The sequence below is a fragment of the Seriola dumerili genome, unplaced genomic scaffold (genome assembly GCF_002260705.1).
Source record: "Seriola dumerili isolate Sdu_G_001 unplaced genomic scaffold, Sdu_1.0 BDQW01000189.1, whole genome shotgun sequence".
Taxonomy (NCBI): domain Eukaryota; kingdom Metazoa; phylum Chordata; class Actinopteri; order Carangiformes; family Carangidae; genus Seriola; species Seriola dumerili.
This window is the reverse complement of record NW_019174444.1, coordinates 1,868,135-1,896,040: the sequence shown is the minus strand read 5'-3', so window position 1 is coordinate 1,896,040 and position 27,906 is coordinate 1,868,135. Positions and strand designations below refer to the sequence as shown.

The 27,906-nt window shown below is 41.5% G+C and overlaps 1 protein-coding gene across 1 annotated transcript; it reads right to left on the bottom strand.

The window, feature by feature from the left end:
- Positions 1 to 1,923: 1,923 nt before the first annotated feature.
- LOC111227506 (pituitary adenylate cyclase-activating polypeptide type I receptor-like) lies at positions 1,924 to 27,382 on the bottom strand. Its single transcript, XM_022753026.1, has 14 exons — positions 27,199 to 27,382; positions 16,063 to 16,191; positions 9,646 to 9,748; positions 7,302 to 7,415; positions 6,640 to 6,749; positions 6,419 to 6,516; positions 5,945 to 6,077; positions 5,671 to 5,824; positions 5,521 to 5,581; positions 5,368 to 5,437; positions 5,157 to 5,248; positions 3,902 to 4,031; positions 3,311 to 3,352; positions 1,924 to 2,112 (listed from the first exon to the last, which is right to left on the bottom strand). The coding sequence occupies exons 2-14, from the start codon at positions 16,108 to 16,110 to the stop codon at positions 1,924 to 1,926; spliced, it is 1,344 nt and encodes a 447-aa protein (XP_022608747.1). The 5' UTR covers positions 16,111 to 16,191; positions 27,199 to 27,382.
- Between the last annotated feature and the right edge of the window lie 524 nt (positions 27,383 to 27,906).

Here is a 27,906-nt window from a genome sequence, read left to right as displayed (position 1 = left end):
AGTGAAGTGCTGTGATGTTTCAGATGGTCTAGACCTTCACTTAGACCAGTACAATGTTGAAACTTCCTGCAGGAGGCTGTTGAAGAGGCAATAAAATCAGTATTACAGCGCGTCGCCTTTGCAACAGCCTTTTAGTTAAACAGTTAAAAAGTTTATGAAAAAAAAAAAAGAAATTGTTAAAAAATTTAACATCCAATTAAAAACACTGAATTCCCACGAAAAAAGAAAGAAAAGGAAACGTAAACAATACCACATGTACAATAAATGAAATTTCATGCAAGCAGTTGAACTCATGGTGCTTCAGTCATGAATTCGTTTTTCATTTGACATTTTCTGTACTAACGGCTGTTTAAAACTACAGACGCACAGACCTCCGAGGCGTGTTCTTCTTCTCTGACATCTCGTGTCAGCGCTAGAGATTAAAAAAAAAAAAAAAAAAAAAAGAAAGAAAAAAAAAAAGAGGTTTGTGATTGTGGTCGTCGTCTGCAAACCTCAGAGCTGCACGTACATCCGAAGAAGACACTTTTGAGTCGAGCATCTAAACCTTTTTTTTTTCTACTCTTTTTTTTTTTTGGCATTTCACATAACTGTAGAAAATATGTCCTTCCGATAAATACTGTTACCCCAAGTTTATCACCTGCTGGATCCAGCTGAAGTTTCTCCTCAATCTGGTCCTCTTCCACGTACATTATATTGTTTTACATCAGTCACAGTTTACACAGGAAATGAAGGCTTGTGCCAGTAACACTGAGCTTTCATACACAGTCACTGTTTGTACATGAAGAGCACTGCAGTAATTTAGACATGATGTAGTTGGCAGGTCTGGGTGTGATGTGTTTACCTCAGTCAGAAACACTCATTTAAGGTACTACTGTACATCAGGGTGCCCAGTTTCTCACCTCGCTTAAAGGGTCACTCCAGTGTTTTAGTCCTGCACCTTTATAAAATCAAGTGGACCCAACGGAGTCGGATTAAAAAGCAGACTGGTCAAAAGTTCAAGCAGCAGCGGTCAAGATATCCTGAATTTTAGTTCCTAGAAGCTTCAAAAAACACGTAATACTACATTTCCCATAGTGCTCGTTTGCCTGGTCAACATCTTTAAAACCCCACACGCCCTCAGTTTGTAACACGGGTTGTTTCCACCTCCGCCAAAGCCACAGAAAAACATTATACAGCTGTTCACAAAGGCTGAGCAGCAGCAGATCTTTACATGTAAAAACAGTGGAGTGCCCCTTTAAGTTATTTACATGAGAGCCACCGGTGTGTGTTTTAAATGAAGCCATTTCACGGCACAGCAGCTGCGACACATGTATGTAACGGAGGAATATAGTGTGTGGTTGTGGTTTAAAACACCTTTTGAGGACAGAGCGTGAAACCTTCCTCAGACAGACTGGAATGATCACTGTGAGAGGACACACACTGCAGGGTAACACACTGGCCCCCCTGTGCTGGACAGCAGCAGATACTGTAGCACCAGACGACTGTAACACTGACTCAATATATACATAGATAACCATGCTTCTTCTGCATGTTTCAGCTCAATGATGCACTAGATACACACTAGACTCCTTATTCATGCCTTTAGAAAAATGTTAGGCTTAGTTTGTTTTCACTCCAGCTGCACCTGAACCAGGTCAAAGGTCAGGACATGTAGAGATTCAAGAGAATAATTGGCGACATTCAGGTTTGGTCGTGTTTTCAAAGGGGAAGCAGGTCAGACGAGAGGCTGCTCTGGATCGGTGGAGTTGAGCTGGGTTTCCATCATGGTTTCGTCCGGGTACGGGTTGGGGTACGGGTTGAGGAACGGGTTGTTGAGGCTGGTCATCGGGACGAGGGTGGGCGTGTTGTTGGTGGTGGCGGCGGCGGTGGTTTTGGCGGCGGTGTCGGGTCCCGTAGCGGACGCGGCGTCTACGGCGGTGCCGCTCAGGTGGCCGGGGTCTCGGCCTGCAGGCTGGACATGCGGATCTGCGAGCTGCTCTTGCTTAGGATGGACAGCTGCGTTCCCCCGTTCACCCCACTGCTCGCCAGCGAAGGATGCCGGTGCTTCAGGTCCACAGCAAAGTACCTGTTCACCGTCCAGCTGCGCCATTTCCTCTTGATCTCCGATTGCACCTTGAGGGATATACTTCACAAGGTCATTATTAATGGACCTCGCTGGAAAGAGACAAGCTGACTGTCCCTCTGTCTCACTACAGTTCTGTCTGTACTCGACTTAAAGCTCATTGTTGTCAGTTTTTACTACTTTCTTAAAGGGAACATGTTGGTTTAAACCAGTTTTTACCTGGATTTTATGCCCCCACATACTCAAACATTTGTAGTTTCTATTTCAAGAAGCTAAGTAAAAAAATTGTCTAAAATGTTTTTTGCTTCATTACTTTTAAAGGTTCTGTAAACGTGATTTTAAACAATATTATAGCAGCAAACAACTATTTTCTATGTAAAGATATAGTGTAGTCACGGTGTCCTGAGCAGAGAACGAAGTAAACACCCCTTCTGTGTGTGATGTAATCTGAGCGTCTCTGTTCTTTGTTCAGGTAGCCGGTCAGCGCTCAGGTGAGAGAGCGACCTGCAAGAATTTCCTCCACTGAAGTGACCACATTTTCATCTAAAAAGGCCTCTGACGAAGAAAGACACCAGAGCACAGGCGGACCGGCCGCTGTGACTATCGGCTCGAATCCCAGTTAGCTGGTGGACCGTCAAAACGTCCATGAAGTCTTTACCGTCAGGCTCCGTCAGTGTCGTTCGTGCAGCCGGTCCCAGCGGATAAGTCCAAGGCAGATTTTTTTTTCCCAGTCCCAACTGTGGAGCCAATACTGGTCTGGTTTTACCGAGACGGAGAGACCCACAAGCAGCTTAAGGGTCCAGATTGACCCAGAACTGCCTTTTCTTCTCCTCAATGTGTCAGTAACTTGATGCTACTTAATGCTACATGTCTGTTTTCATTAGTGACGGCTAATGGTTGTGGCGAGATTGTTTTTTTGTTTTTTTTTGTTGGCTTGGGTTGTGGCCAAGCGGAGGCCGGGGGTTCGGCTGACGAACCGTTTGTTTTAGACTGAGATGCTGGTGGTGTAGTGCAACGTCTAGTGGCGGTGACGATCGTTTACAGAACCTTTAATTAATTGGAAAAGAAATGTGTTTGTTTGAATCTAGAAACTGAAAATAATGAGCCTGATTCATACTGTACTTCTTCAACTATTCCTCATGCGTTTGCTGTTGATCAGTGATGTTGTTCTGTATATATCTAATTAAATTGTGCATGTAGAAGACTCTATGAGAACAGTGTCAGTTACATGTCTTAAAGGAGATTTACCTCTCCGTTCAGGAAGCAGTAGAGGACGGCAACCACAAAGCCCTGCAGAGACAGACAGAGGGTCAGAGTGTGAGACAGAAACACCGACTTATCTGTTTTTACGAAAAGGTAGCTGTCGGATGAAACACAAAGTAAGAGTAGTGAATTCAAACCGGGCGTTTACGTTCATCCTTTTCAATCTACAGCCATTAGTGCAGGTGCACAAATGATAAGGTGGAGCTGTTTGGTTTGGTTTTTTTGTTGCATAATTGTTCAACATATGATCTGTAATGTGTTGTTTGCCTCACTATGATCAAAGTCCTCTCCATACACAGACTGAAAAATAAAATGTTGAAGGTGTGACACTGAGCACGGCCTCGCAGTCAAGGTGTTACTCTGTTTTATAATTTTACTTGGTCACAACGTGACTGCCCAGTTCTCACTGTGTGCTTTACAATAGATCCACGTCCCAAACCTCAAATTTATAGTCGTGTTAATCTCCTCATTCTTGAATTAAAATGTAACGTTAGGTTGTTATTTAACTCTGTATGAATGTATGGAAGTAGCAATTTTTTCCTAAATCTAATCCACGATGGAGAAACACGGAGTCACCTGGAAAGATCCGAGTCCGAGCTCAAACACCAGACGCTCTCTCTTGCTGAAGTTCTCAGGGGAGAAGGCGAACACAGTGTAGTGAATCCCGAACAGAGGAATCAGCAGCAGAGTAGAGCGGGCCAACCTCCTACAAAACAACACACACACAAACACACACACACACACACTCACAAGTTATTGTGAGAGGACTAGACAACAGTGTACAGTGTGTGTCCTCATTATAATCTGAACACAGGTATGATGACAATATTCTGACTTAATAATGGGCTTAAACATGAGCTGTAGTTTGGGAGCACATTGTTCAGTTTGATATACAACTGAATGTGAGTTTGGTCACAGAGATCAGAGATAATAAAGATCTACTACCTGACACACCAAAAGATTATTGATGAAGGATAATGTAGAAAGAAAATCTGTTGATGTTGTTGAAATGATGTTGAACCATGTTTTACATCTTCACCTCAGCAGCTTCACTTCTGTCTGTTCATTTTGTGTAGTCCATCAGACCTCTGTTGTTTGCTGCAACTACTTGACTCTCTTTGGTGATGTTGGACCTCTTTTTAGTCACTGTTTAGTCCAGTTAAACCAAACCCTGGTTCGTTTTCCCTCTTGGTACAGTTCGTTTGGGCAGGTGTGAAAACAGTAATCACACTCGGGTGCAGACCAAACCAATCGCACTGAGACCCTTTAGAGGAGGAGGTCTTGGTCTGGTCCCAAACAAACTCTGGAGCGGTTCGTTTTGGGTGAGAAGGAGTTCTGAACTCGATCCGACCCCACTAGCAGGTGAACTCATAAATTTGAGCTAGATGGTTCCTGAAACCGTCCTGTGCTTCCTTTCCTGCTCCAGCCAGACAATCTGACCAATCAGAGGAGGGAACGCTCTCACCTGGTTTGTAGTGATGCATTTTGGTTCACTTGAATTCTTCTCTGTGTGAAAACAAACCAAACCAAGGGGAAAAAGCTACAAGCTTACAAGCTCAACTGAATCAGACCAGAGCAAACCAACTTTAGGTGTGAAAACGTCCTTCGAGAGCCTTTGTGGGGATCACAAACAGGGAACCATTTGCATTGTATGACATGCCACACTCACACAGTGTGTGAGTGTGTGTTGGTATGCCCTGCTCCGCCCTCCCTTCTCCTCCAGCAGGTGATTTGGGCAAATTTGAACAACGATGCATTTTAGTGCTTGTGAATTCAACTTTTCACATGTAGGAGAAAGATTGTGTAATTTCTTCTCACAAATATTACTCACAGGTAAATACTGGATTCATTTCCTCCAATATCTGGGGACTGTAACTTCTGCACGAGGATGACGATGATGCCGATGAAGAGAACAAAGTTGATCTGCAGCAAAGAAAAAAATAGAAGGTAATGGAAAGGAAATGCATTAAATAATAAAAACATCCTTGGTAAAGGCGGTGATGTTCTTATGTCCCAGTTTGTGAAACAGACTGAAAACGCACCATGATGGAAGCCAGCACAGGTCCTTTTATCACCCACCAGATGGCAGCGTTGTCATTCATGTCCCAACAGCTGAGAGAGACAAAACCACACAGTCAGCAACATGAACACACAACCTTCAACATGAGACTAAAAGTCTGCTGCTGATAACCCACCCGATATCATCAAAATGCAGCCTCAGCACCGCCCAGATGGTCACGCACACGGTGGGGGTCCCTGATTGGAACAGGACAACAAAGATGCATTCGATCTGGAACATCAAGACGAGAATCAATTACGTTTGTGTGATGTGTTTGATGTCTCACCCCAGCCAATGATGATGTACCAGTAGAAGTATCTCTTCTCAGGGAAGAAGGTCTCCACCAGTAAAGTGAAGAGGTACAGGCCCTCGATGAAGAGCCAGAAGTAGTTGGAGAGGACGCAGTAGTGGAAGAATATCATCACCGCTCGACACTCCAGCTTCAAGGACACGAGAGACAAAGAGATGACGAAAGGAAAAACATGAGAACATTGTATTTGAACACCAATGACTGCTTGTTAACGCCTGAACGCGTGCACAGGTGCGTCCGAGTTACTCACAGTGTGTATGAAGCAGTGCTCGCTGTCCTCTGTGGCGTACAACACGCCGTCTTTGATGAAGACAGAAATAGCTCTCAGGATGAACGACACAAATAGGTTCATGTGGATGAAGTTCCTGGTGCAGTGCAGCTTCCTGTGCAGAAACAGACATGAACACATTGAATATCATGTTACCTGTTTGACAAAAAGACCCACGATCCTCTGCCGCACAGCTTTGCTCATCATTTGTTAACACGTATAGCAGTGGAAGCAGCTGCGGGAGTAGAAGTCGTAATGATACTAATACTTCTAGTACTAGTAGAACCAGCAGCAGCAGTAGCGCAGCAGTACTATTAGCAGAGGTAGTAGAAATAACAGTAGGCCTTGTAGTAGTGGTCCTATTAGCAGGGGTGGACAGCAACAAAGTACATTTACCTGAGCACTACACTTAAGTTTATTTTTTCAGTTTTTCTGTTCTTGCATCAAATGTCTCACCTGAACCTGCACAGGATGACCATGGCTGTGGTGAGAGAGACCAGAGAGGTGCTGTAGCCCACAGTGTACAGAGCCTTCACCGACACATAATACATATCCTGCATGTGACACACAAGCACAACAGCAGCTGTGACTCGTGTTCATTCACACAGCTGAATTATCTTTCTGTATTTTTGGAATTAACAAACAGACTTGAGAAAGGTTTTACTGAGTAGCGGCGCACTGACCGGGTGGCTGCTGTTTCCCTCCTCGTACAGGCAGGCGTCGATGTAGTGAGGGAAGGCCTCCGACCAGCCGAACTCGGTGCAGTTACGACTCACCTTCCCCAGCTCTGTGGAGACACGGCACTTCATTTGATTATAGCAAACGCAGACAAACATGCAGACTTATCTCAAGAGTGCAATCAGGAAGAGAAGCAGACCTGGCATTAATTATTTCAGAGATAACTGGAGTCAAGAGACGTATATGACAAGCTTATGCTGAACGGTTAAGACTATAATATCAAACATATACAGGATATTGGTATTTTACCTCCATTTTCATGCATATGTTCAGGTTGTTTGGTTGAATATTTACTCTGTAATCAGCATTTATTGTCAATAGGAAGCCGTGTAAATGCATTCCTCACATAAACAAACACCCACACACATAATCGTGAGGACTCTCATGGAGATATCACATTCCCTTTATATCCAACCTTAACCTAAAAAACACAAGTTTTACCTTTTTACGTTTTACCCTTTATGTGCGATTCTTGCGTGATTCTTCCATTAGACATGAATCTTGGACGTTATACACCACAATAACAAACTCAGAAGTCCAATGACATCAACTGGAATAACTGCTGATGGTAACTGTGACTCAGAAATGTTTAGACACTGACCGAAGTCTTCTTCACTCATGAACTGAGAGAAGAGCTCGGGACAGTTGACCTCGACAACCTCGCCCATCCTGGCCGGCTGCCAACACGTCAGGTTGTCCCACAACCACGGACAACCTGAGGACACAACAGGTAGACAAACTCATTGTTTCACTCTAACAAGCCATATGTTCAAATTTAGGGAAGAAAAAAAAAAAAAAAAAGGACCACCTGCAACTCATTTATCACCACATCAAAATCACAGATCCTTGAAATGCTCATATGGGACCTGAAATGGAAGTTCTCATGCCAGCAGCTATTTTGAACGAGTGTCTTTTCTTTTTAATCCTACGTGTTGCTAAAACAGAATGTACTGGTGTTTATTTTAATCTCAGGTTTGTAAAAGCATCAGTTTAAGCCAGGAATGACTTAAACATTTTTATGTTTGACTGGTTGTTGTACTGTACTTTTTGTTGCTAAATTCACTGGCTTCATGAAAGATATTTAAGAAAGCATTACAGCCATGTGGGTTTGCATCAGTGCTGCTGAAAGAGAACAGGTCTGATTTAAACTTTAGAATGTGACTCACTTAACCAGCTCTGCTTTACAGACAATATTCGACTTACAGCGTAAATTTCATCCTCAAAACGATGGAGATGATTAGCTGTGCAGGTATACTGCCCCACAAACTACTGTACTGATACAATCAGTCCAAGCTACACACTCTCACAATATAATGTACTCTCCAGACAGCTGATGTATTTTCATAGTGTAATCAGCAGATATGGTCGGAGGACGAGAGATGTACAAGAAATGGGCTTGTCACCTGAAAGCCTTTGCAGATACAGATTGTTTTGAAGACAGTAACATACTTATTGGGAAGCATTTATAATTCAAGTAACATTACATCAGTATCATTCATTAGTAATGGACTCCTTTCAACCATCTGGAAAAAAAAATCATTTTACAGTAAATACAGGTGAAATCACGGCATAGTCTTTGTCTTTAACTGATGTGTTGGGTGATTTTGTCTGAAGAAGAAAAATCAGGATGTTAGCAGCAGATCAGCAGCTTAGAAATGGCTGCTGGTTACTTCTTCTGTTGTCTGACAAGACAAACAGAAAAATTTGTAAATGAGATCAGCTTTATGGGGAATTTAGCTGTATTAAAACACAATGTATGTGAACAGAGAGGAGGAAAGAAGCAAACAGATTAAGAGCTGAAACCAGCTGATACTAGGCTGAATGTAAACACGACACAGTCCAGCCTTATATTAGGTTTTGACCTAACATTACATGACATGATGTAATCAAAAACTGACTTTAAAGCTCCATATTCTCCTCTTTCCTGTGTTGATCCGTAAGAAGATATATTTGTTGTTTAAAGAACCAAAAACCATCTCAGTGTAGTTTTACATCTCCTCTCTCAGGCTTCTTTCTGGAGCTCTAGTAACAACAGGTCGGTGAGCCAATCAGAAGAGAGGAGGCTCTGAGTCTTGCTTATGCTTGGCTGACTTCTTTCTGAGGGGCCTGGGGCATAGCTGAGGACGGTGACTGCTTTGTTGTGACATCACAAAGTCCCAAAAGTCCTGACAGCTGGTTTTAAGGCTCAGTTTCTGAATACAGGCTGTTTGCATTTCTCTGTGGACTGAGGCTTTGATACTTTCACAGTATTAATATAGAACTAGACCTGCTTTATAATTAAACAACACATTGACATCTACCTTTATACTATATGGGACCTTTAAAAAACAGGGTCTTAGGTTTGATGTCGGTGATAAGTAAGGCGCTTTCCGCTATGTTAACATGAGTAGAAATCATCAGGGGGAGATATGTAGTAGTCGTAGCTGGTGCTTTTGTTGAAACTAAATCAACAGGGTCAAGATGGAGAATAGGCACAAAACATTTCTTAGCCTCATCCATCATCTAATCAGCCAGACAGATGCCCGTCACTCACTGTCTCAAGGCTCAACTTTCATTTTCAGCATCATCATCATCATGAGATGCTGCCTATTAAAGCCTCTGGCGTGTCTGGAAACAGAAGCAAAGAGCGAAACGTTGAATTTCTGTAATTTTTTTTTTTTGTGCTACAGATCAAGCAGAGATGCACACATGGGCAAACTGTGAAGTCTTTCTAATGATCTCTGTTTGCAGACAAGCAGGTTAGAGTCAACTACAATTTGTAGAATTACCTCCTGCTCATTAGTTTGGAGGCCCTGCAGATGTTCTGGTTATTAATCTCTGAGTTTCTTCTTTTTTTTTCTTTTTCTTTTTTTTTTATTTGCACATGTTGAAAACTGTTAAAACACCAACAAAATAGTGGTTAGTACGTGGGAAAGGGATTAAAGGCTAAACAAACACAGACGTACCAAACTCTGGATCATTCCCAGGATCATCTGAAGCCATCATTTCCATGCATTTCTCCTGCTCCCTCTTGATCACACAGTTAGAGGGGACCTGTTGGCTCGAAACCTGGAGCGCACACACATACACACACACACACACACACACACAGAAACACACACAACGCAAAGAGAGAGAGGAAGAGGGAGTCAAGTGACTGAAGATTACATCAGACCAGAGAGGAAGGACCCAAAGGTAAAATGGAAGAAGCTGCTTCATTAGCTTCACCGTGCGGTTCACACCACAGTGTGGGAGAGGTCAGAGCTCTTGGATCTGTTTAAACACTCGACCAATTAAACAAACCATTTCAGAGCTGCTGGCACTCTCCCCATGCTAACTGACCCAGAGGAGGGGCATTATTCTTGCAGGAAAGCCTGTCAGACGTGCACTTTTCACGCTGTGACCATGCCAGGCTTTACTCCCATCAGTTAAGAACCACAGACAGATACACAGAGAGGACTGTTTATACTTGTGCTCTCCAGTAGCTACAGTCGAGGCCAGAGATCACAACGACAGCCAGGAATCCCAGAGCTTTGACTTCAGACAGGGAGGTCACGTCTAGGGATGCCCTGTTCGCAGCCCCCTCTGACAACTCCACAATGCTCGGCAGATGCTGGGAATCAGGAGGGGGAGGGGCTGTGATGGAAGTAGGTGTTTGCTAAGAAGACTATCTTGCGTCTGTGTTGGCGTCAGTCCGGGAGACGTCACGTCACAGCTTTATGAGGTGTAGCAGGGGAGCAGTTGAGCGTTTACACGTTGACGTCAATAGCCCCTGCTTGGGATTCACGCACTGAAGATTTACTAGAGTAATAGAGACAAAGTAGTTCTGGGGCATCGTCTGGAACGAGTGTCGATGCACTCTCTGTAGCCACAGATCTGCTGGATGATTTATGTGCTACACTCTCAGCAACGGCACCATTACTGCAACGATACGGTGAATTCAAATGCAGTAAAAAGAAAAAATGGTTGAATTGATCAGTCTTCAGACCACTATTGTTTGAATGTAGCTTTTATTCAATATTAAAATATTCGTTAGTAGACACCAGTTTATTCATAATAACGGGTTTGGAAGTAAAAATATTTGTCTGCTTTTTACATCCATAATACATTAGGAGTAAGAACTAGCATCAGTTTTCGGCTTTAAAGCTGCACTCACAATCATTTTTATATCAACAATCTATCATCTCTGAGTGTTTCAGTATGATTCACTATCTTGCTCTTCTCAACACTAACTCAACTGTTTGTGTTCAGTCTGAGCACACAGCGTACTGCTGTCCTCAAAACTGCTCTGATAAATACACTCGTCCGACACCCAGCGGCAGACGAACAAAGTTAGCGAATAGCTGGTGAAGAAAGTGAAATGTTTATTAGCCAAATGTTTTTCTCAGGAGTTGGTGCAGACTAAGCTAAAAACAGAGTGAATATTGGACTTCATTGGATGGACAGAAACACATCTCCAAATGAATGACCGAGTTGCCTCATATGTGTTGGTTGTTTGCTAACACGTTAACTGTAACAACTTGTATCTTATATCTTGAACCACGCTAGGGGATCATTTTAAGCTACAATATGTAAGTTCTGGAAATCAACCAGTGTTGGCACCAACACCAGTTCACACAAAAATCTATGTCTATTTCTGTTTGCCACTGTAGCCAGAAGCGATCTAACATTCAATGTCACTAACGTGCGGCTTTTTTCTTCAAGAAAACTTAAAGCCACTATATATACTCTCAGATAAACATTTACCAACAACCATCAAATCAGACAGAATGTGCAAATTGCAATCTACATTTTATTTTTACAACATCTGCATGATGCAACTGAAGCATGGTCAGGTGCTCTGGGGAAAGTTAAACACAGGTGTTTTCAGTTAGTCTGGCTGATTAGACCTCTGCTCAGGTTAAAGATGGGAGGAGCTATGCTAAAAGTTACATCAGGTCACCAAACTCCATGTAACAGGCGCAACATATTTAATAGGAGAATCTCAGAGATGTCGATCACAGCCACACAGTCCAGAAAAGAGATCTAATCAGGTTGATGTTTTGCAATCTAAAGACACATGTGGGTCATGGTTAGATGAAAAACTTAATTCATGTAAATTATATGCTATAAGGGCTATGCTGCTGATCATTTTTGTTTCTGTGTTTGAGATTTAGAGACCTAACTAAAGAAAAGTGGAATGCAATAACTTAAGTATTAAAAATATCAACACTGACCTACAGTACGGCATGTGAATTAAACCTGGATCATGTCTATATTTTAGATACTCATCCACCGTTTTGACCCTCACGTTTCACAGCACTGTATTAAACTCTCTGCTTCATTCTTTGGCACTGAATGCTGCCAGACAACATCAATCATTAACGCAGATTAAGTAGATATGAATTTAACTCATAGACGACAGGGTCGCTGAAGTAATGTGTGTTTGCAGCAGCTAGAAAGACAAACACACCATGTGAGTTTTGGACAGTTTATGTGCTTCTGTGTATTTCTCTGTTGTGTATAACCTCCTGTGACTTATTATATCTGTCTGCCTTAAATCACTTCACTATATCTAATTAGGTCAAACTGTGTATGCGCAGCATGACCAGCCTCATAGTACATGTACATGACTAAGCGTCTGAATAATGATGGCTAAATGATCACATGGCTCAGGGAGCATCATATAATATTTTAACATCTATTTAAGAACCTAACACAAATGTGATTCATTAATTTTAGAGGTTAAGTAGAAATCAAGTGAGACTGAACTACAATATACTGTATATATATTGCTGTCAGAATAAACAAAAAAAAAAAAGAAATGTCACATTACACCACAAAACTACAAACATTCCCGCCGTCATGTAGAATTGGTCTCTTGCATGTTTGTAATATCTGTGGATTGAAGCAAAAATAAATTGCTAATTGTTGTTGACTTATTTTATATTATTTTATTATTTTAACCATAACCAGGAGCCTAGCCTAGTTTCAACATATTAAGTTATGGTTTATGTAATATTAAATTAAAATAGATTACACTAGAATAATGTTGACAGACATATTACCTAATATCTATGGATAACTAAAATCCATCGATATTGCTTTTTACACCCAGTACATACCAGGTAACTGTAATCAGCTGGCAAAGCTAATGTTAGCTTGCTACTAGCTTGCTAATTTCGGCAGAAGAATAAAAGAGTCACCTCTGACACTCAATGCTGTTAACTGGAAAGATTTTAAATAACATTTTACAAAAATAACAGATTAAACAACATCTATAATAAAACTAAAATAAATAAATAAAAACTATAGCATAAAACTAATCACTATGTTATCTAAACAGCATTAGCTAGTCAGATTAGCATAATTCCCACTCATTCTAAACTATGAACACTGCTAACTCAACATCCATTGCTCCGTTTATGTTTATATAGTTAAATAACAAAGTCATAGGTAACACTTTATTTAGATAGTCCACCAACAGATGTTTTACTGAGTATTTGTAACATTTCAACAGGTTATTGGTTGGGATTGAACTGATTTGCTAACCTCAACCGTCACCCTAAACTTAAATCTAACCATCAAATGGTTTAGTAATTATAGTGGAATATTTGTGTATACATTGTTGAACATTATTTGAACATTACAATATTCATCAAAGACTACTGAAATGTTACAAATACTACCACAAAATCCATATAGCTTCTGTTTCCACCATAGTATAGCAATTATATTAACTGGCAAAACTGTCAGATTTTGATTTGCTTCTCAAGTGTCCATACCAGAGCTGAACAAAAATAGGCCCACAGAGAAGCTGCGTTTCGTCACACGTCAACAATTATTAATTTTAATTATCAATTAGTTTATAATCTTTGTGGAAGGATGGGGAATGGGCCTCTGAAGAACCCATTAAATTTTAATGCTGATCTGGTTAAAGGGGAAGAACCAGGAATTTTTCTATCACGTTCCTTACAGGTGGGGAGTTGTTGTTGTTTTAACAGCAGGATTACAGAAAAAAACTGAAACAATTTGAACTGAACTTGGTGCAGGGATGGGGCTTGGACCAGGGACGAACCTATTACATTTTGGGGCAGATCTGGATCATTTACTAGGAATTAGAATTTTATTCTCTGAAGTCTGATGTATGTTGTTTGACGCTGGGCTTGGTGGAGGTCTGCACTCTCTCTGTGCCCTTTTAGTTTATTAGCCTATATCTAAAGAGCTGTCTTTACAGTAAAGTGCAGAGTTATAACAGTCTCAGGATCTGCTCGGCAATGTAATCTTAATAACTCTTTCTATCGATCTGTGATAGAGACATCATGGTCTGTTTTCTTCCCTAACTTCTTAATTCTTCAACTGTTCAACTCTCAAACCTGTGCGTCTCCTTTCTATTTATATTCTGTTTCCAAACTATCCCACAGTGCATTCTGTAACTTACGTCACTGGCTCATTAAAACCCAATACCTTTTGCAGCACATGCAAACACAACACATAAATCACCTAGCACTTGAGTCTGTAGAGTATTTAATTATTCTTTTTCCATCTGCTCAGCTCTCTCTTTCTTGACTGTTAACATACTGTAGCGTACATACCTGGCCTGGCATCAGTCACAAGCCATTAAAGAAGAGTTGTGGACCCAAAACTGACACTCTGGACTCTTCCCACCATCAAACTATCAAATTGATAGGAAACAGAGACAAAGGACCCTTCTCTCACAAACAGACCAGCTTTTAGCATGTCAGAGAGACACAGAACCGGACCAAAGGTCAAAGGGTCAGCTCCAGAGGATTAACCAATGGACACCAGGCAACTGGAGAATATAGGCAAAATCTCCAGTTTGTAACAATCAGACTCTGTCTAATGATATTTGATTGTTTCTTATAGAGGACAAATAACAACAAAAGGACTGATCATCACTAAGATGTGAATCCTGGCCTCTCTGTGCCATGCATGAACACACACACACTCACACACCAACCTCCCTTCCTCTGTCCCTCTCTAGATAAAAGTCATAAACTACAACCCACATTCCAGTCCTGGGTAGTGACCAGCAGAACTCTCTTCACAGACACAGATCTGAGGAAGAATGTAAAATTAAATATCTAACTGTTCTGTAACTCATGAGATGTTCCTATGCAATAGTTTGATCCCAAACTTCTATCCTATAGAATGTAACATGTAGAATTTAAGACACTATCCTTCATGTGACCATACTGTCAGCATCCTTCACATGAGGTAACACACACTACATGACATCCAGCATGTCCATATTATTATTATTATTACAGTCAAAGAACTGCTGTGTAATCCAGGAGAATCCACCTAGATCCCGCATCTCCAGGGTTACCACGGCAACCACAGCCACCTGGGTTCCAGCCGAGAGTCTCCAGCTACAGAGCAACTCACAGTAGGCCGGTCTTAACACTCTGCTCATGACTGGGTTGATGTCGAAATATAGTGATATTTAATCATCAAATCTCATTCCTAGATGTAGTATCATTAGCTGTATAGCCATAGTGTATAGCCATAACATATTCTCTCCCACCATTGCCAACTCATCACACTGCTCATTTCATTATTATTTTCATCTTTATGATTATTACACCTTGCATTTACTCTGTAGAGAGTAGTTTAGTTAATAAACTCCTTTATTTACACCCAGTTGTTGTCCTGTTGTATATTCTTTTGACGTAGAGACTGGAGATCCATTGAATCAAGAAGTTATGGCTTCCGATATGAGATTGATAAATTTATCAATGAAGTAATTCATTGTTGTCCTCCCGGAGGACTGGTGCCCCATTTCAACGAGAGTAAATTCTAAATTGTGGCGTTAACGTTACAATACCTACAGTGAAAAGTGGACTTCTGTACAACTTATTTTCCATCTTCTTTTTCCGCCTCCCCCTTGTTCACCATCGTCTCTTCTGCTCAAATAAACTTCATCTCTCAGTTTCTCAGACAACACTTCAGCTCAGGGGTGATGACTCACATTTAACTACAGTAATAAAAGATCACTTCCTGGCAGAGGAGAGGAGAGGAGAGGAGAGGAGAGGAGAGGAGAGGAGTCTTCCTCGTCACAGATTTAACAGACAGGAATGATGTTGAATAAGCAATGAATAAATGATGAGAATGCATCCTTATCCATCGTCCCTGCCACACACTGATCAATGAATTATTGATGCCGACACTTGGTTACTTTAACAACATGTACGACTGTACAAGTGCACGGAAAACCGGCCTCAATCCCTGTTTGTTGAATCTATTCATGCAAAGCTCCACCTGTTGCTGAGTGTGTTTGCATGTGGATTGTTTTAGCTGCGAGTGCACAAGAGCACACACTCCAACACAGACACATTTAAAGAGAATAAATAAAATATAAAAACTAATTTAAATCAGCTTACCGAGTTTGAGAGGAGGAGGAGTGTGAGGATGATGTTAGCAGCAGACATTTTGTTTCTCAGTCAATAGTTTCCTCTGAACAACGAGCTCGTCACAGACAAACACAACAGGCCGTCCGCTCACCTCAGGATCTGGAAAAAAAAAAAAAATGTGTTGGATGTTAAGAGGCAGGATGTCTACATTACTTTTCATCAGGACATACACATTACATTACAGAGTGTCTTTCAAACTGTGTCTTTAAATGTGTGTGTATATCTCTGTAGCAAATCCAAACTGAGAAGCGCTCAGAGAAATTGTAGAAAACTCCATTTGGATCTGACACGAAGTAAATATGAGATGTATGCAGACAATTTTCCTCTTTGATTTAGTTCAGTTAGTGCACTTATGCATAACAAAGTTGTGAAAATGTTCAAACATAGTCAAAAGCAAACTTTCCCACTTTAATCACATCAGGCCTCACAAACTCATGAGCCTTGTCCTATGCTAAACTGGTGGATTTTCAAGCCTTCAGTTTAACAAACAGATAAGCAAATCTTTGTGGTTTGGAGTTTAGTTTCATTCCTTACAGATATCAGCTTTATTTTACTGTGTACTGGTTGCTTTTGGTCATATCAGCTGCTGCTGTTTCCTTTACAGGAAGTTACAGGAAATGTGGCTAAGACGTGTCCATGGGACCTGAATTCAGTTCCTTCAAAATAAAGGCATTAGAAGAGACATTACTCTGTCTTATTTTAATTAAAATAGATGCACCAAAGAAAACACAGTCTAACACAGAGACGCATGCCAGATTATGTTTCACTTCAGAGTTAGAAGCAATTTCTCTGTTCCATGAGAAAAGTCATAATGTTAACAAAACTTCTCTGGTCCCACAGTCTTTGGAAATTCTTTGGAAATTCCTGGATCAAAACTAAAGGCAAATCACTTGTTGCTTTGCCCTCTGCTAAATCAACCACCAAATTTCTGAGATGTCATGCTAGTTCTCAATTAATCAGATAAATATACTGTATGTGATCTCAACTATGTTTTAGTTGATTAATTGATTATTACTTTATAATCCATAAAGACTGTTTTCGAGCAAAAATCTTGTCACTTTATTTTTAGTTGCAGCTCGTCAGATTGGAGAATTTGCTGCTTTTCTATGTTTAATGTGTCAGTAAACTGAACATCTTTGAATTTGTTCTGTTGGGTCGGATTTTAAGATGTGAATTTGGGGCTTTAGGAAACTGTTATTTGAAAAACTACAATTTGTTTTCCACTATTTTCTGACATTCTAAGGCTCAATCTACTGATCAGATGATCACGAAAGTCAAAAAGTAATCAGCAGATTAATTGGTAATGGAAATAATTGTTGCACCATGCTGAAGAATTACAGGACATCTGCTGCTTTTAAATTTACATTGAAAAGCAGTTTGAAAACACAGAAAATATTACAATAATCCTTCACTTTTACTCACAGCAGCTTCAGGAAGCTGTTACAAAGATATCAAACACTTGGCTTTAAACACTGTATGTGAACACGAGCATGTCAAGCCGCGTGTCTGTGATGCACCCGTGTGCATCTGTGTGTCCTCATACATGCAGCCTGACTCTGCAGGCCCCGGGGGTTCGCATGAGTAAAGCCAAGTAGCAGGGCTGAGCACTCAGGCCTCGTCCCACAGGGAGAGCTCGGCAGCTTGGCAGCTCCTACCTCACCAAAACCCTGCCAGCAACAAGCCCCTCCTCCTGCTGTTGTCAAGAGCAACAGCTGAGAGCTGCTGAGTTTGGATCTGAACCGGACCACGTGGACCTCGATGCCCCTTCTGCTCCTTCTTCTGCTCTACTGTAAATAGATTTCGTATTGTGCATCAGTTAACCTTCATCAAAGACTAAACCCAAACTACATTTCAGCCTGTTTTTCAGTAGAAACAGTAAAAAACACATTTTTACTGGCAAACAGCTCCGAGTCCTGCGCTCTGAATATTAATGCACACAAGCACAGTACCTTCATTCATATTTCTCTGGCGTATGTGGCACAAAGTTACAAAATGACACAAACACACAAAATAAAAAAAAACAAAGCAAGACACAACATGAATGGGAGTCTGCAGCTTTGCCAAGGCCACCCTAATGGCTGCTGATGCGCCTCCATAGAAAAGCTTTCATGCTGAGTGCTCGAGCACAAACTGCCATTAGTTCATTTCTGAAAAATGTTACAAATCACCAAAACACTGATGGTATCTCACCCTGGGAGCCGTGTGTGTGTGTGTGTGTGTGTGTGTGTGTGTGTGTGTGTGTGAGTGTGTGTGTGTGAGTGTGTGGAGACAAAGAGGACAGAAGGAGCAGACAGACAAAGACAAAGCTGAACTGTGAGTAAACCATTTACTATGAAAATGGTGGTTTGAATAACTTCATAGTAAGAGTAAAACCAAAAATCCGAACAATAAAAATCCTCACTAAATTCTGACCAATCCAAAACACGTAAAAACTTGAATTACCACCTCACTACTCCGACTAGTTTCAGGTTACATCCCTGTTTATCCAGAATCCAGAATTTTGTCATAAGTCTTGAGTACTGGCTAGAAAGTGTTTTGTGTTCACCTTTGAGTCACAGTGAATGTTTGTGCCAAATGTTAAATGATTCCCTTGAAAAGTTCTGAAGAGATCACCTTCACAAGGCCAAGGCCGCGTTTTTACGAGGTCACCGCGCGCTCGATCTTTGACCACCAAAATTGAATCACTTCATTCTTGAGTGGAGCCAAGTGGATGTTTATGCCAAAAAATTCAAGAAGCTTCTTCAAGGCGTTACTGAGATATCGTGTCCACGAGACCGACAACCCGAAAACAATACCTCTGGCTCTGGTTGTACAACAGAAATCAGACAGACCCAGGTGTGTGTTACTGAGGTAATACACTTGTCCCGTCCATAGGTGTTAGGTGTTACAACCAGCGGAATAACACACACACACACACACACACACACACACACACACACACACACACACACACACCTCCAAGCTTGACTCAAGATAATATAAATAGTTTTCTTAAATCTGTGAATGAGTCCTCGCTATAATAATACACATGAGGTCATACAGTAAATTAAAAAAAAACATTGTCATAGTGTGTATGTGTGTGTGTGTGTGTGTGTGTGTCAGCGCAGCAGCTGCTCAGGACTCTCCTCCCCGAGCTGTAATCAGCAGCTTAATGAGTCTCAGCGGCTTTCATGTTCAACACTGTCAGCCCGAGTGTGTGCAATGTTTGATGCTCTGTCTAAAGAGCACACACATAATTTAAGAAACACACATACACACAGAGGCGTGTTCACTCTCCAGTCTAAACATGCATGTTTTGGACACTGGTCTTTACATCGGGTTTATGTAATAAGCTCTTGGTCTCAGTGTAAAGTTGCAGATGAACAGAGGAGGAAGTGAAAAAGTGAAAGTGGACAGAGCTGAAAGAAAGAGGAAGAACAAAGCAGCTTCTGTAAGAATGTGAGTGGGTGTTAGTGTTAAGAGGTACAGCTCCTCTCGGGGGAGGACGAGTTGTTTCTCTCAGGAATAAGCGGGAAAAGAGAAGCGGAGGTTTCTTAATGATCACTTACCTATAACACTGCAGCAAGAAACACTTTGCATCATTAGAGGGAAAATGAAAGGAAAGGAAGAGATGGGGGGGGGGGGCTGCGTGGGAGCCACCTTGATGTGTGTCTTCATGTTTGCTTTTGGAGGGACACTGAGAGCCAGTTTTGTCCCTCGGGACATGTTTCAGTCAGGCTTTGACAGCTGTTGTGGCCTGCAAACTAAAGGCATGCAACGGCTTAACTCCCCCCCCATCCCCAACACCACACTCTTCCTCTCTTTCTGCCTCCTCTGAGGAACACTAACTGATTCTTCCTTCACAAAAGAAAGAAAAAAGACAATGACCATCTACTCGTTGCTTCAAGAACCATCATCTCATGTGTTAATCCAGCACAGGACTGAATAATTCCCTCTGACTATCACTGTAAGTCACTCAAGTCTCCGGCTCTATATTTAGCTCAAGGAATTATGAGAGGAATTAATTTACACAGACATGACTTAGTCTTCATTATTTTGGGGAGAGAGAGGGAGGTGCACATATTACACAGAGACAGAGAGAGAGAGAGAGAGAGAGAGAGGGAAAAAAACTGTCCTGGTTTCTCATTTCCATTATGTCCCGTTTTTCCCACAATTCATTGGGGAGCGGCATAGTTATGAGATGGAGGCAAAGACACTTTGGAGCAAAAAATAAAAAAGGAAGGAACAGTTAAAACGCTGTTAGGAGCAGTTGAGATGCTGGTTCTGGAGCTGCAGCTATAACGATTTTTTCATAATCAATTAATCTGCAGATTATTTTTCCTCATTAATCTATTACCTGTTTGGTTGATATGACATCAGAAAACAATTTCACAGAGCCAAAGCTTATGTCACTGAATGGTTGTTTTGTTTTCAAAACCAAAAAATATTAAATTTACAAAAGAAAGGCAGCAGATTTCACATTTAAGAGGCTTTAACAACGAGCTTTTTGCATGTGTGGAGTTTTACTTAAAGGTCCATATAGCATAAAGGTAGAGGTCCATGTGTTGTTTGATTATAGATCAGGTCTAGGTTCTATATTAATACTGTGAAAGTATCAAAGCGCTCAGTCCACAGAGAAATGCACACAGCCTGTATTCAGAAACTGAGCCTTAAAACCAGCCGTCAGGACTTCTGGAACTTTGTGATGTCACAACTATACAGTAAATGCTCTCAGCCACACCCACCTGGATTCAACCTTGCAGGACTTGGTTTTTCTGAGTGTTTAACTGAAATCTGTTTATTTTTGTAAGATAACTCAGAAAACAGTAAGCCCTCTGATACGACCTGAAATAGCGCAGCAGTCATACTGGACCTCAGTTGTCATGGTCACAATAATTTAAGACATGGACTGTACTGACAGCGGTGCACCTACCTTCGTCACCATGGTTACTATAATAATGGTCATGGCTTGGTTAGATTACGTACAAAATGTAATAATGTAATAAATACTTCCTAAACATTATATGGTCTTTATTGTCATGGTTACAATATAAAATGCTGGTTTCTCATTGGAATCAAACACCTCTGTCTTGTGTCATATTCCTGTGTTTTGCTGAACCATCCTCCTCCTTATATGGACTTTGTCGCTCTTTATACTACGTCACAGCACTTTTCCCTTTGCTCCTGTCATAATGACTACGACCACTTGGTGTCACCTAACAACAAAACCTAACTATGGGTCATAATAACCTGCTGCACAAACGACCTATGGGCTCGTGTTTGACGGGAGGACAGTCTCAGAATAGGAGCTGTGGGACCAGGCTGAGGTGTAATTTTGGTCTGAATAAGATTCATCTGTCTACGGCTGAGGTGCCACATTTTCTTGGTTCGTTCAGCTCCCAAACTATCAGACCTGTCTTCAAACCACAATTTATTGATAAGCAAAGACCAATGTTGGAAACATGCAGGCTTTTTATTTCTAGCTGACTGTTACTTTCTGACGAGGTCTCCAGCATTAGATCATATCAGCTGTAGCTAATGAATTCTGTAAGGGCTCCACTGAACCTCTATCCTGCTGGTTAATGTGCTCTCCTCTCTCTCCAAGCCACTGACTGGACTCTGCCAAAGATTGTTTGTGAGCGAAAAGACACATCACTCTGCAACATCTCTCTCTACGATCTCCAGTGAGCGACACTGTAGCGTGACATCACTGTGATTGGCCTTGGTTCAACTTTTTCTGCCCATTGCATCATTATCAGAAAAAAACGACATTAATCAAATTTAATCACCAATCAACATTTCACATCTTCTGCTGCTCATCTCACTCTCAGGGTGGAGACACCGGATGTGAAAATTAGTTAGGGTTTGGCTGTAGCAAAAAAAGTTAGATTTTTATTTTATGGAGGGAGATCAGAACTAACAAACTGAGTGGCCTTGGAAACTGGAATACGATTAATCAGCCACAACAACTTGAGTATTTCCTTTTTTGGAAGACTTTCTTCTTTTACTTTTTTTTTTGTTTGTTTTCTTCTTTACCATCTTTTTTTTTTGCTTTCTCAATTTATTCATTTTTCTTTCCTTCTTCCCCTCTTTTATAGAGATTTGTCACTATACAGGTCTACAGGTCAAACATTTATTTACTGTTCACTGTATGGTGAATTTGAGCCTCTCTCATCAACCCTGTTGCCATGACCAGCAGTTATACTCACATAAAACATCTTTACATCAGTTGGCAGACCGACATAGTTGGTGAAGAAAGTCAAACAGACACAATTCCAATGGAATGATTACATTTAGGGGTGGGCAATATGGCAAAAATATCATATCACGATTTTTTAAAAATAAAATCACGATTTCGATTTTATCACGATCTTAAATTGGAAAAAGAAAAACAGACAATTTAGACCAAAGAACCTTTCTTAACAGATTTTATTTCAAATAGTCGCAGTTTTGCCTGCATGTGCAAACAACGTAAAGTTTAAGGTAAACAACAACAGCATTCTGGTTCGTCGTGTTACCACCCGACGTGCGAACGGTTTCTGTGCAAACTTTGCAAATTACATTTGCTTGCGCTTGATCAGTTGCGGAAAATCCAAACCAATTCCATATAATGGAGGTGGAATTTTTTTTTGCGACCAACTCCGTTTGGCTTTCAGCCATCGCTCTCCATGTGCTACCGCTACACACACAAACAAGGAGGCGGGTAGGAAAGCGCGTCACTGCCCGTAATTCGCTATGATTGGTCGGTCAGGTTGATGACGTCAATACGTCTGGTGCGTCGGTGCATCAGCATAGAACTGCAATTTATAGAATGTGCCCTAGACGATCCCACGATCTCTGCAGTTTGAAAGATCGTCTTCACGTTGTAATCCTTCACGATCTAATATCGTCATATCGCCCACCCCTAATTACATTGCAAAAAAAAAGTTTGTTAATGCATACATAAGTAAAATTTGAATGTAGGACTTTTAAAAACATAAGATTTTCTTTTAACATTGTGGTATTTCTGCTTTCCGAGCGTCTTCCTGCTTTAAAGGTGACAGAAACAAGAACAGGCAGAGACTGGAGCACAAAGGAGCTGATATGGTAGAGCAGAGCAGGTATGACACACAAAGACAGAGCAGAAGCAGGGCGTTGTGTTGCAGCTATGCAACTGAAGTTGCCTCAGTCTGGTTCCCACCGTGACCCAGTGAGCGGTGAGACAGCATCGTCTCCTGCATGGCTGCACCGTGATGCTGAGCAGGTAGAGCCGGCTACTGCTGCCTGCCCAGCCCAGGGTTTACTGTTCATGACTCTCTACAGAGAACTGGATTACAATAAGTTCATCAGGAATGTCAATATATACGGCAACTGGTTTGTTTTTTTTTTATGCCAGTTTAAACATCAGATGAAATGTGTTTGCTCTTGTTCTCAGTACAGCACAGCTTTGCTGCATCAGCCTGTGACCCTGTGCATTTCTACAACCACGCTGACCAGCAACATCATGGTTCTTCATGTGGGAAAAGCTGTGACATACCATCAACCTTGCTGGTCAAGCTGTGGTGAAAAGAGGAAGCATCATTTTAAAAGGCTAGTTCACTGATAACTGAAGCTCCTGTCTAACATACATATTACTGGGTTTCTGTTACTTTCATCTGACAGACCTCTGAGTCCTGATAGAAACACAACTCGCATTACAAATGCACACAGGTGTGACAAACTAATTTTGCAAGTTTTGCCATGAAATCTTGGCACAGTGAAGTGCAAAGTGATGGACAGTGTTCATACATTATTAGCAGGAGGATAACAGCTTCACTATCAGATGAGCTCCTGTAATTTCCTTTAAAAGCAGAAGACAGATTAAAGAATCTGCATTTCCTCTCAGGACCAATAATTCAAACCACAAAAATATTAAAGCTCCATATTTTACACTTCTGTGTTTTATCTGAAGTGTTGATCCATAAGAAGATATATTTGTGGTTTTTATGAACCAAAAACCATCTCAATGTAGTTTTACGTCTCCTCTCTCAGGCTTCTCTCTGGAGCTCTAGTAACAACAGGTCGGTGAGCCAATCAGAAGAGAGGAGGCTCTGAACCTCTCTCCTGCAGCAGGTTATTATGACCCATAGTTAGGTTTTGTTGTTAGGTGACACCAAGTGGTCGTAGTCATTATGACAGTAGCAAAGGGAAAAGTGTCGCGACGTAGTATAAAGAGCGACAAAGTCCATATAAGGAGGAGGATGGTTCAGCAAAACACAGGAATATGACACAAGACAGAGGTGTTTGATTGCCATGAGAAACCAGCATTCTATATTGTAACCATGACAATAAAGACCGTGTAATGTTTAGGAAGTATTTATTACATTATTAAATTTTGTGCCAAAACCTAACACATGACCATTATTATAGTAACCATGGTGACGAATGTAGGTGCACCGCTGTCAGTACAGTCCGCGTGTTTATTATTGTGACCATGACAACTGAGGTCCGGTATGACTGCTGCGCTATTTCGGTTGTATCAGAGGGCTTACTGTTTTCTGAGTTATCTTATAAGAAATAAGCAGATTTCAGTTAAACAGTTCAGTTAAACCAAATCCTGTAAGGTTGGATGGTGGGTCCAGGTGGACGGGGCTTGGGGCATGGCTGAGAGTGGAGACTGTTTCACTGTGACATCACAAAGTTCCAGAAGTCCTGACAGCTGGTTTTAAGGCTCAGTTTCTGAATACAGGCTGTGTGCATTTCTCTGTGGACTGAGCGCTTTGATACTTTCACAGTATTAATATAGAACCTAGACCTGCTTTATAATCAAACAACACATGGACATCTGCCTTTATACTATATGGGACCTTTAATATACTGTACATCACACCGACCATGCTGTCAGTGGCAGATGAGACTTTTCTCAGCTGAATTTATGTTCTACAATAACAACAGGAACACAATGAAGAGTGTGTAATTCATTTTTCGTTGTTTACTAAAGCATTTAAAGATGGTGTACTCAGTATATGGATGTTTCAGTGCACGCAGTAATGCCACTACAGATGTCAGGGCAAATATGCAACATGACTGCATGAGAGCAACAGAGGTTCCCTACATAATGATTAAAAAAAAAACAAATATTTTAAATCTCAAGAGGAAACAGTTTGGACCTCATTCAGATTTTTCATCATCATCCAACAAGCTCTTTGTAGCCAGGTCACCAATGTTCCCAGATCTCATATAACCAATACTGATAAGATGGTTGTATGAAACCAGATTTTCACTTTACGGTATTAACTTTGAGAATATGAGGAATTAAATGGTGAGTTAAACTCTCAAGACCTGCTTCCTTACAGGATTTTTGGATAAACATTTTTTTAATTTTAGATCTTAGTTAAAATGACAAAAAATACAAAAATCTTCAATCTGAATTTTGGTAAAATGTGTAATGACATCTTGAATGTTTCCTTTTGACTGAGAGGTGCAGCCATAAAAAAGACAAAAGGTGTCTTGAGTTTGACTTTTCCCCTCAATAAGCATCATCACTGCAGCAGGAAGATACAGAATATAAACTGTATTTGATACCGATGATGAGGTTTTGTCTACATTTAAAAAAGCATCAGGGAAACTCTTGGATCACCCCTCTAATGTGTAGCGTTTTGCATCAGCGTTCATCACCGGATCTCCTCCGTGCGACTAAGTGACGCTCGGCTCATGCATGACACTGGGTGTGTTACAAGGCCGCCGTGCTGTGACTGGGCCCAATGCCTAATGTCCTGTCCCCCCTCACTCTCTCTCTCTCCCTCCCTCTCCTCTGCTGCTGTTCAGGCCAGCCAACACTACAAGGCTAATTGGGCCATTTAAATGTCAGCAGAGACAGAAAAGCTTGTCCCTGATATTTCAGCACTTTTGTTTTGTGTAAGGTTTTAGCAGCGACATCTAACTGACGTACCGTAGATGTGTTTGTCTCATGAGTAAAGCGAACCTAAACCGAATCTGCAGTTTGCCTGACATGCTGTGCCAGATGTGAACTATGAATTTAAACAACAAAAAAGAACTGTGATGAAGCAGCTCAGATATTCAAACAGCTCTTGCAGGTGTGCATCAAGGTGATTGGATTGGAAAACATCTCCCATGGCGAAAGCAGGCATTGATCTGATCGCAAGTTTTTGCTAAACAGGACTAATAGCACCTGTTTGGCCTCGAATCGGGTTTCGAGGCGGATATGCCACTCATTCATCACTCTTTATGAATGAGGCTGCAGCTGAGCGCTCACAAATGTCAACAAATGGCTAAACAGCAGGTTTCTTTTTATCAATCAATGACGGAGAATCAGAAACATGCAGGAACACATGCGCACACACCTTTTTCTGCTCTTTCTCTCAGCCAAACAGTCCTAAACATTAAGGTGCTAAGAGGAAGTCCACCTCTGTCAAACACACAGCAGATGAGTGGCTGTGATTGAAAGGCTTTCTTTTTTTTTTTAATCCTCTCAATCCATCTACACGCAGGCAGGAGAAAAAAGAGAAAGCAGCAATTGTGATTCCATGACAGTAGGATGCTTTACAAGGTCACTCACAGCTTCAACCAAACGCTGGGATTCCACAGACCTGCAGGAAATAACAGAGCCCAGATACCACAACCTTCAATGTATAAAACAAAGGGTAACAGCGACATTATGGCTGGGTGATTGAATTCCTGCAAAAGCCAATATGTTACAGGCCTGCTGTGCGTGAATTCAGTGATGTAATGATGTAACTGAATGATGTATTGGACATTGAAGGAAATTGTGCATCAAAGCACAGTATCAAATTGACTCTCTTCATTAAAAAAAACTCGTCATACATATGGACAAATATGTGAGCGAAGATGTTGGAGAGCATGTTGTGGTTCTCTTCTTCTTCTAATGCTACTCTACAATGTGTTTCTGTCACCTGAAATCCGCTGCTCAATGTCCGCTTGCAGTAATTGTGCAGGGAAGTGAAGCAGGAGCCTCCTCACTGAGCTCAGCCCCGACACATGCCGCAAGATCCCCGGCATGTCTCATTTCCATCCTTCCCCCCCCTTTAATACGAGCACCGCCTCGCATCCTTGGAGACACCAGACCTGCGTGTAATCTTTAATTCGAGATAACACATTTCTAATTCATCAGAGTCTGTTGAATCTTACCATTGTGTCAGTCTTTTTCTCCAAATGCAAACTCCTGCGCTGAGGATCCTCCGGGGACGAGTCAAACCCTCACGGGGGGCTGCGACGGTCCAAGACTGGACTGGACTCCTCCGGTGGCTCCGCGCGGGCACAACTTCCAGCAGAAATGCAGTTGGGATAAAACGCTGCGGACTTCCTACTTGTAGACAAGAACGTGTCAGATCTCTGACGGCTGAATTCTAAGTTGATATTTCGAGCAATTCCGCTGCCCCTAGGATGGTGTCTGCTCGCTTCGCCCTCCACACAGGAATGCACCGAGCATTTCAAGTCCCCCCCCCCCTCTCTCCTCCCCCCTCCCTCCCTCTCTCTCTCTCTCTCTCACTCTCTCTCTCTCATCCACACACATGCGCGCGACTAAGCTCAAATCCAATTTTGCATGATAGATGTGAGACATAAACGTGTTATGTTAAATAATACAGTCACACCAGCTTCAACAGAGAAAGTGATATGGATGTGATGCTGTGGAACAAGCGAGGTATGTGTGTGTGTGTGTGTGTGTGTGTGTGTGTGTGTGTGTGTGTGTGTGTGTGTGTGTGTGTGTGTCTTGTGTGTGTGTATGTGTGTGTGTGGTCCTGAGGTCATTGCAGCAGAGGAGATCAGGACCACGGACAGTGACCATCATCGTTTCATTTCTTATTTTTATTATATTCATATACATATATACATAAA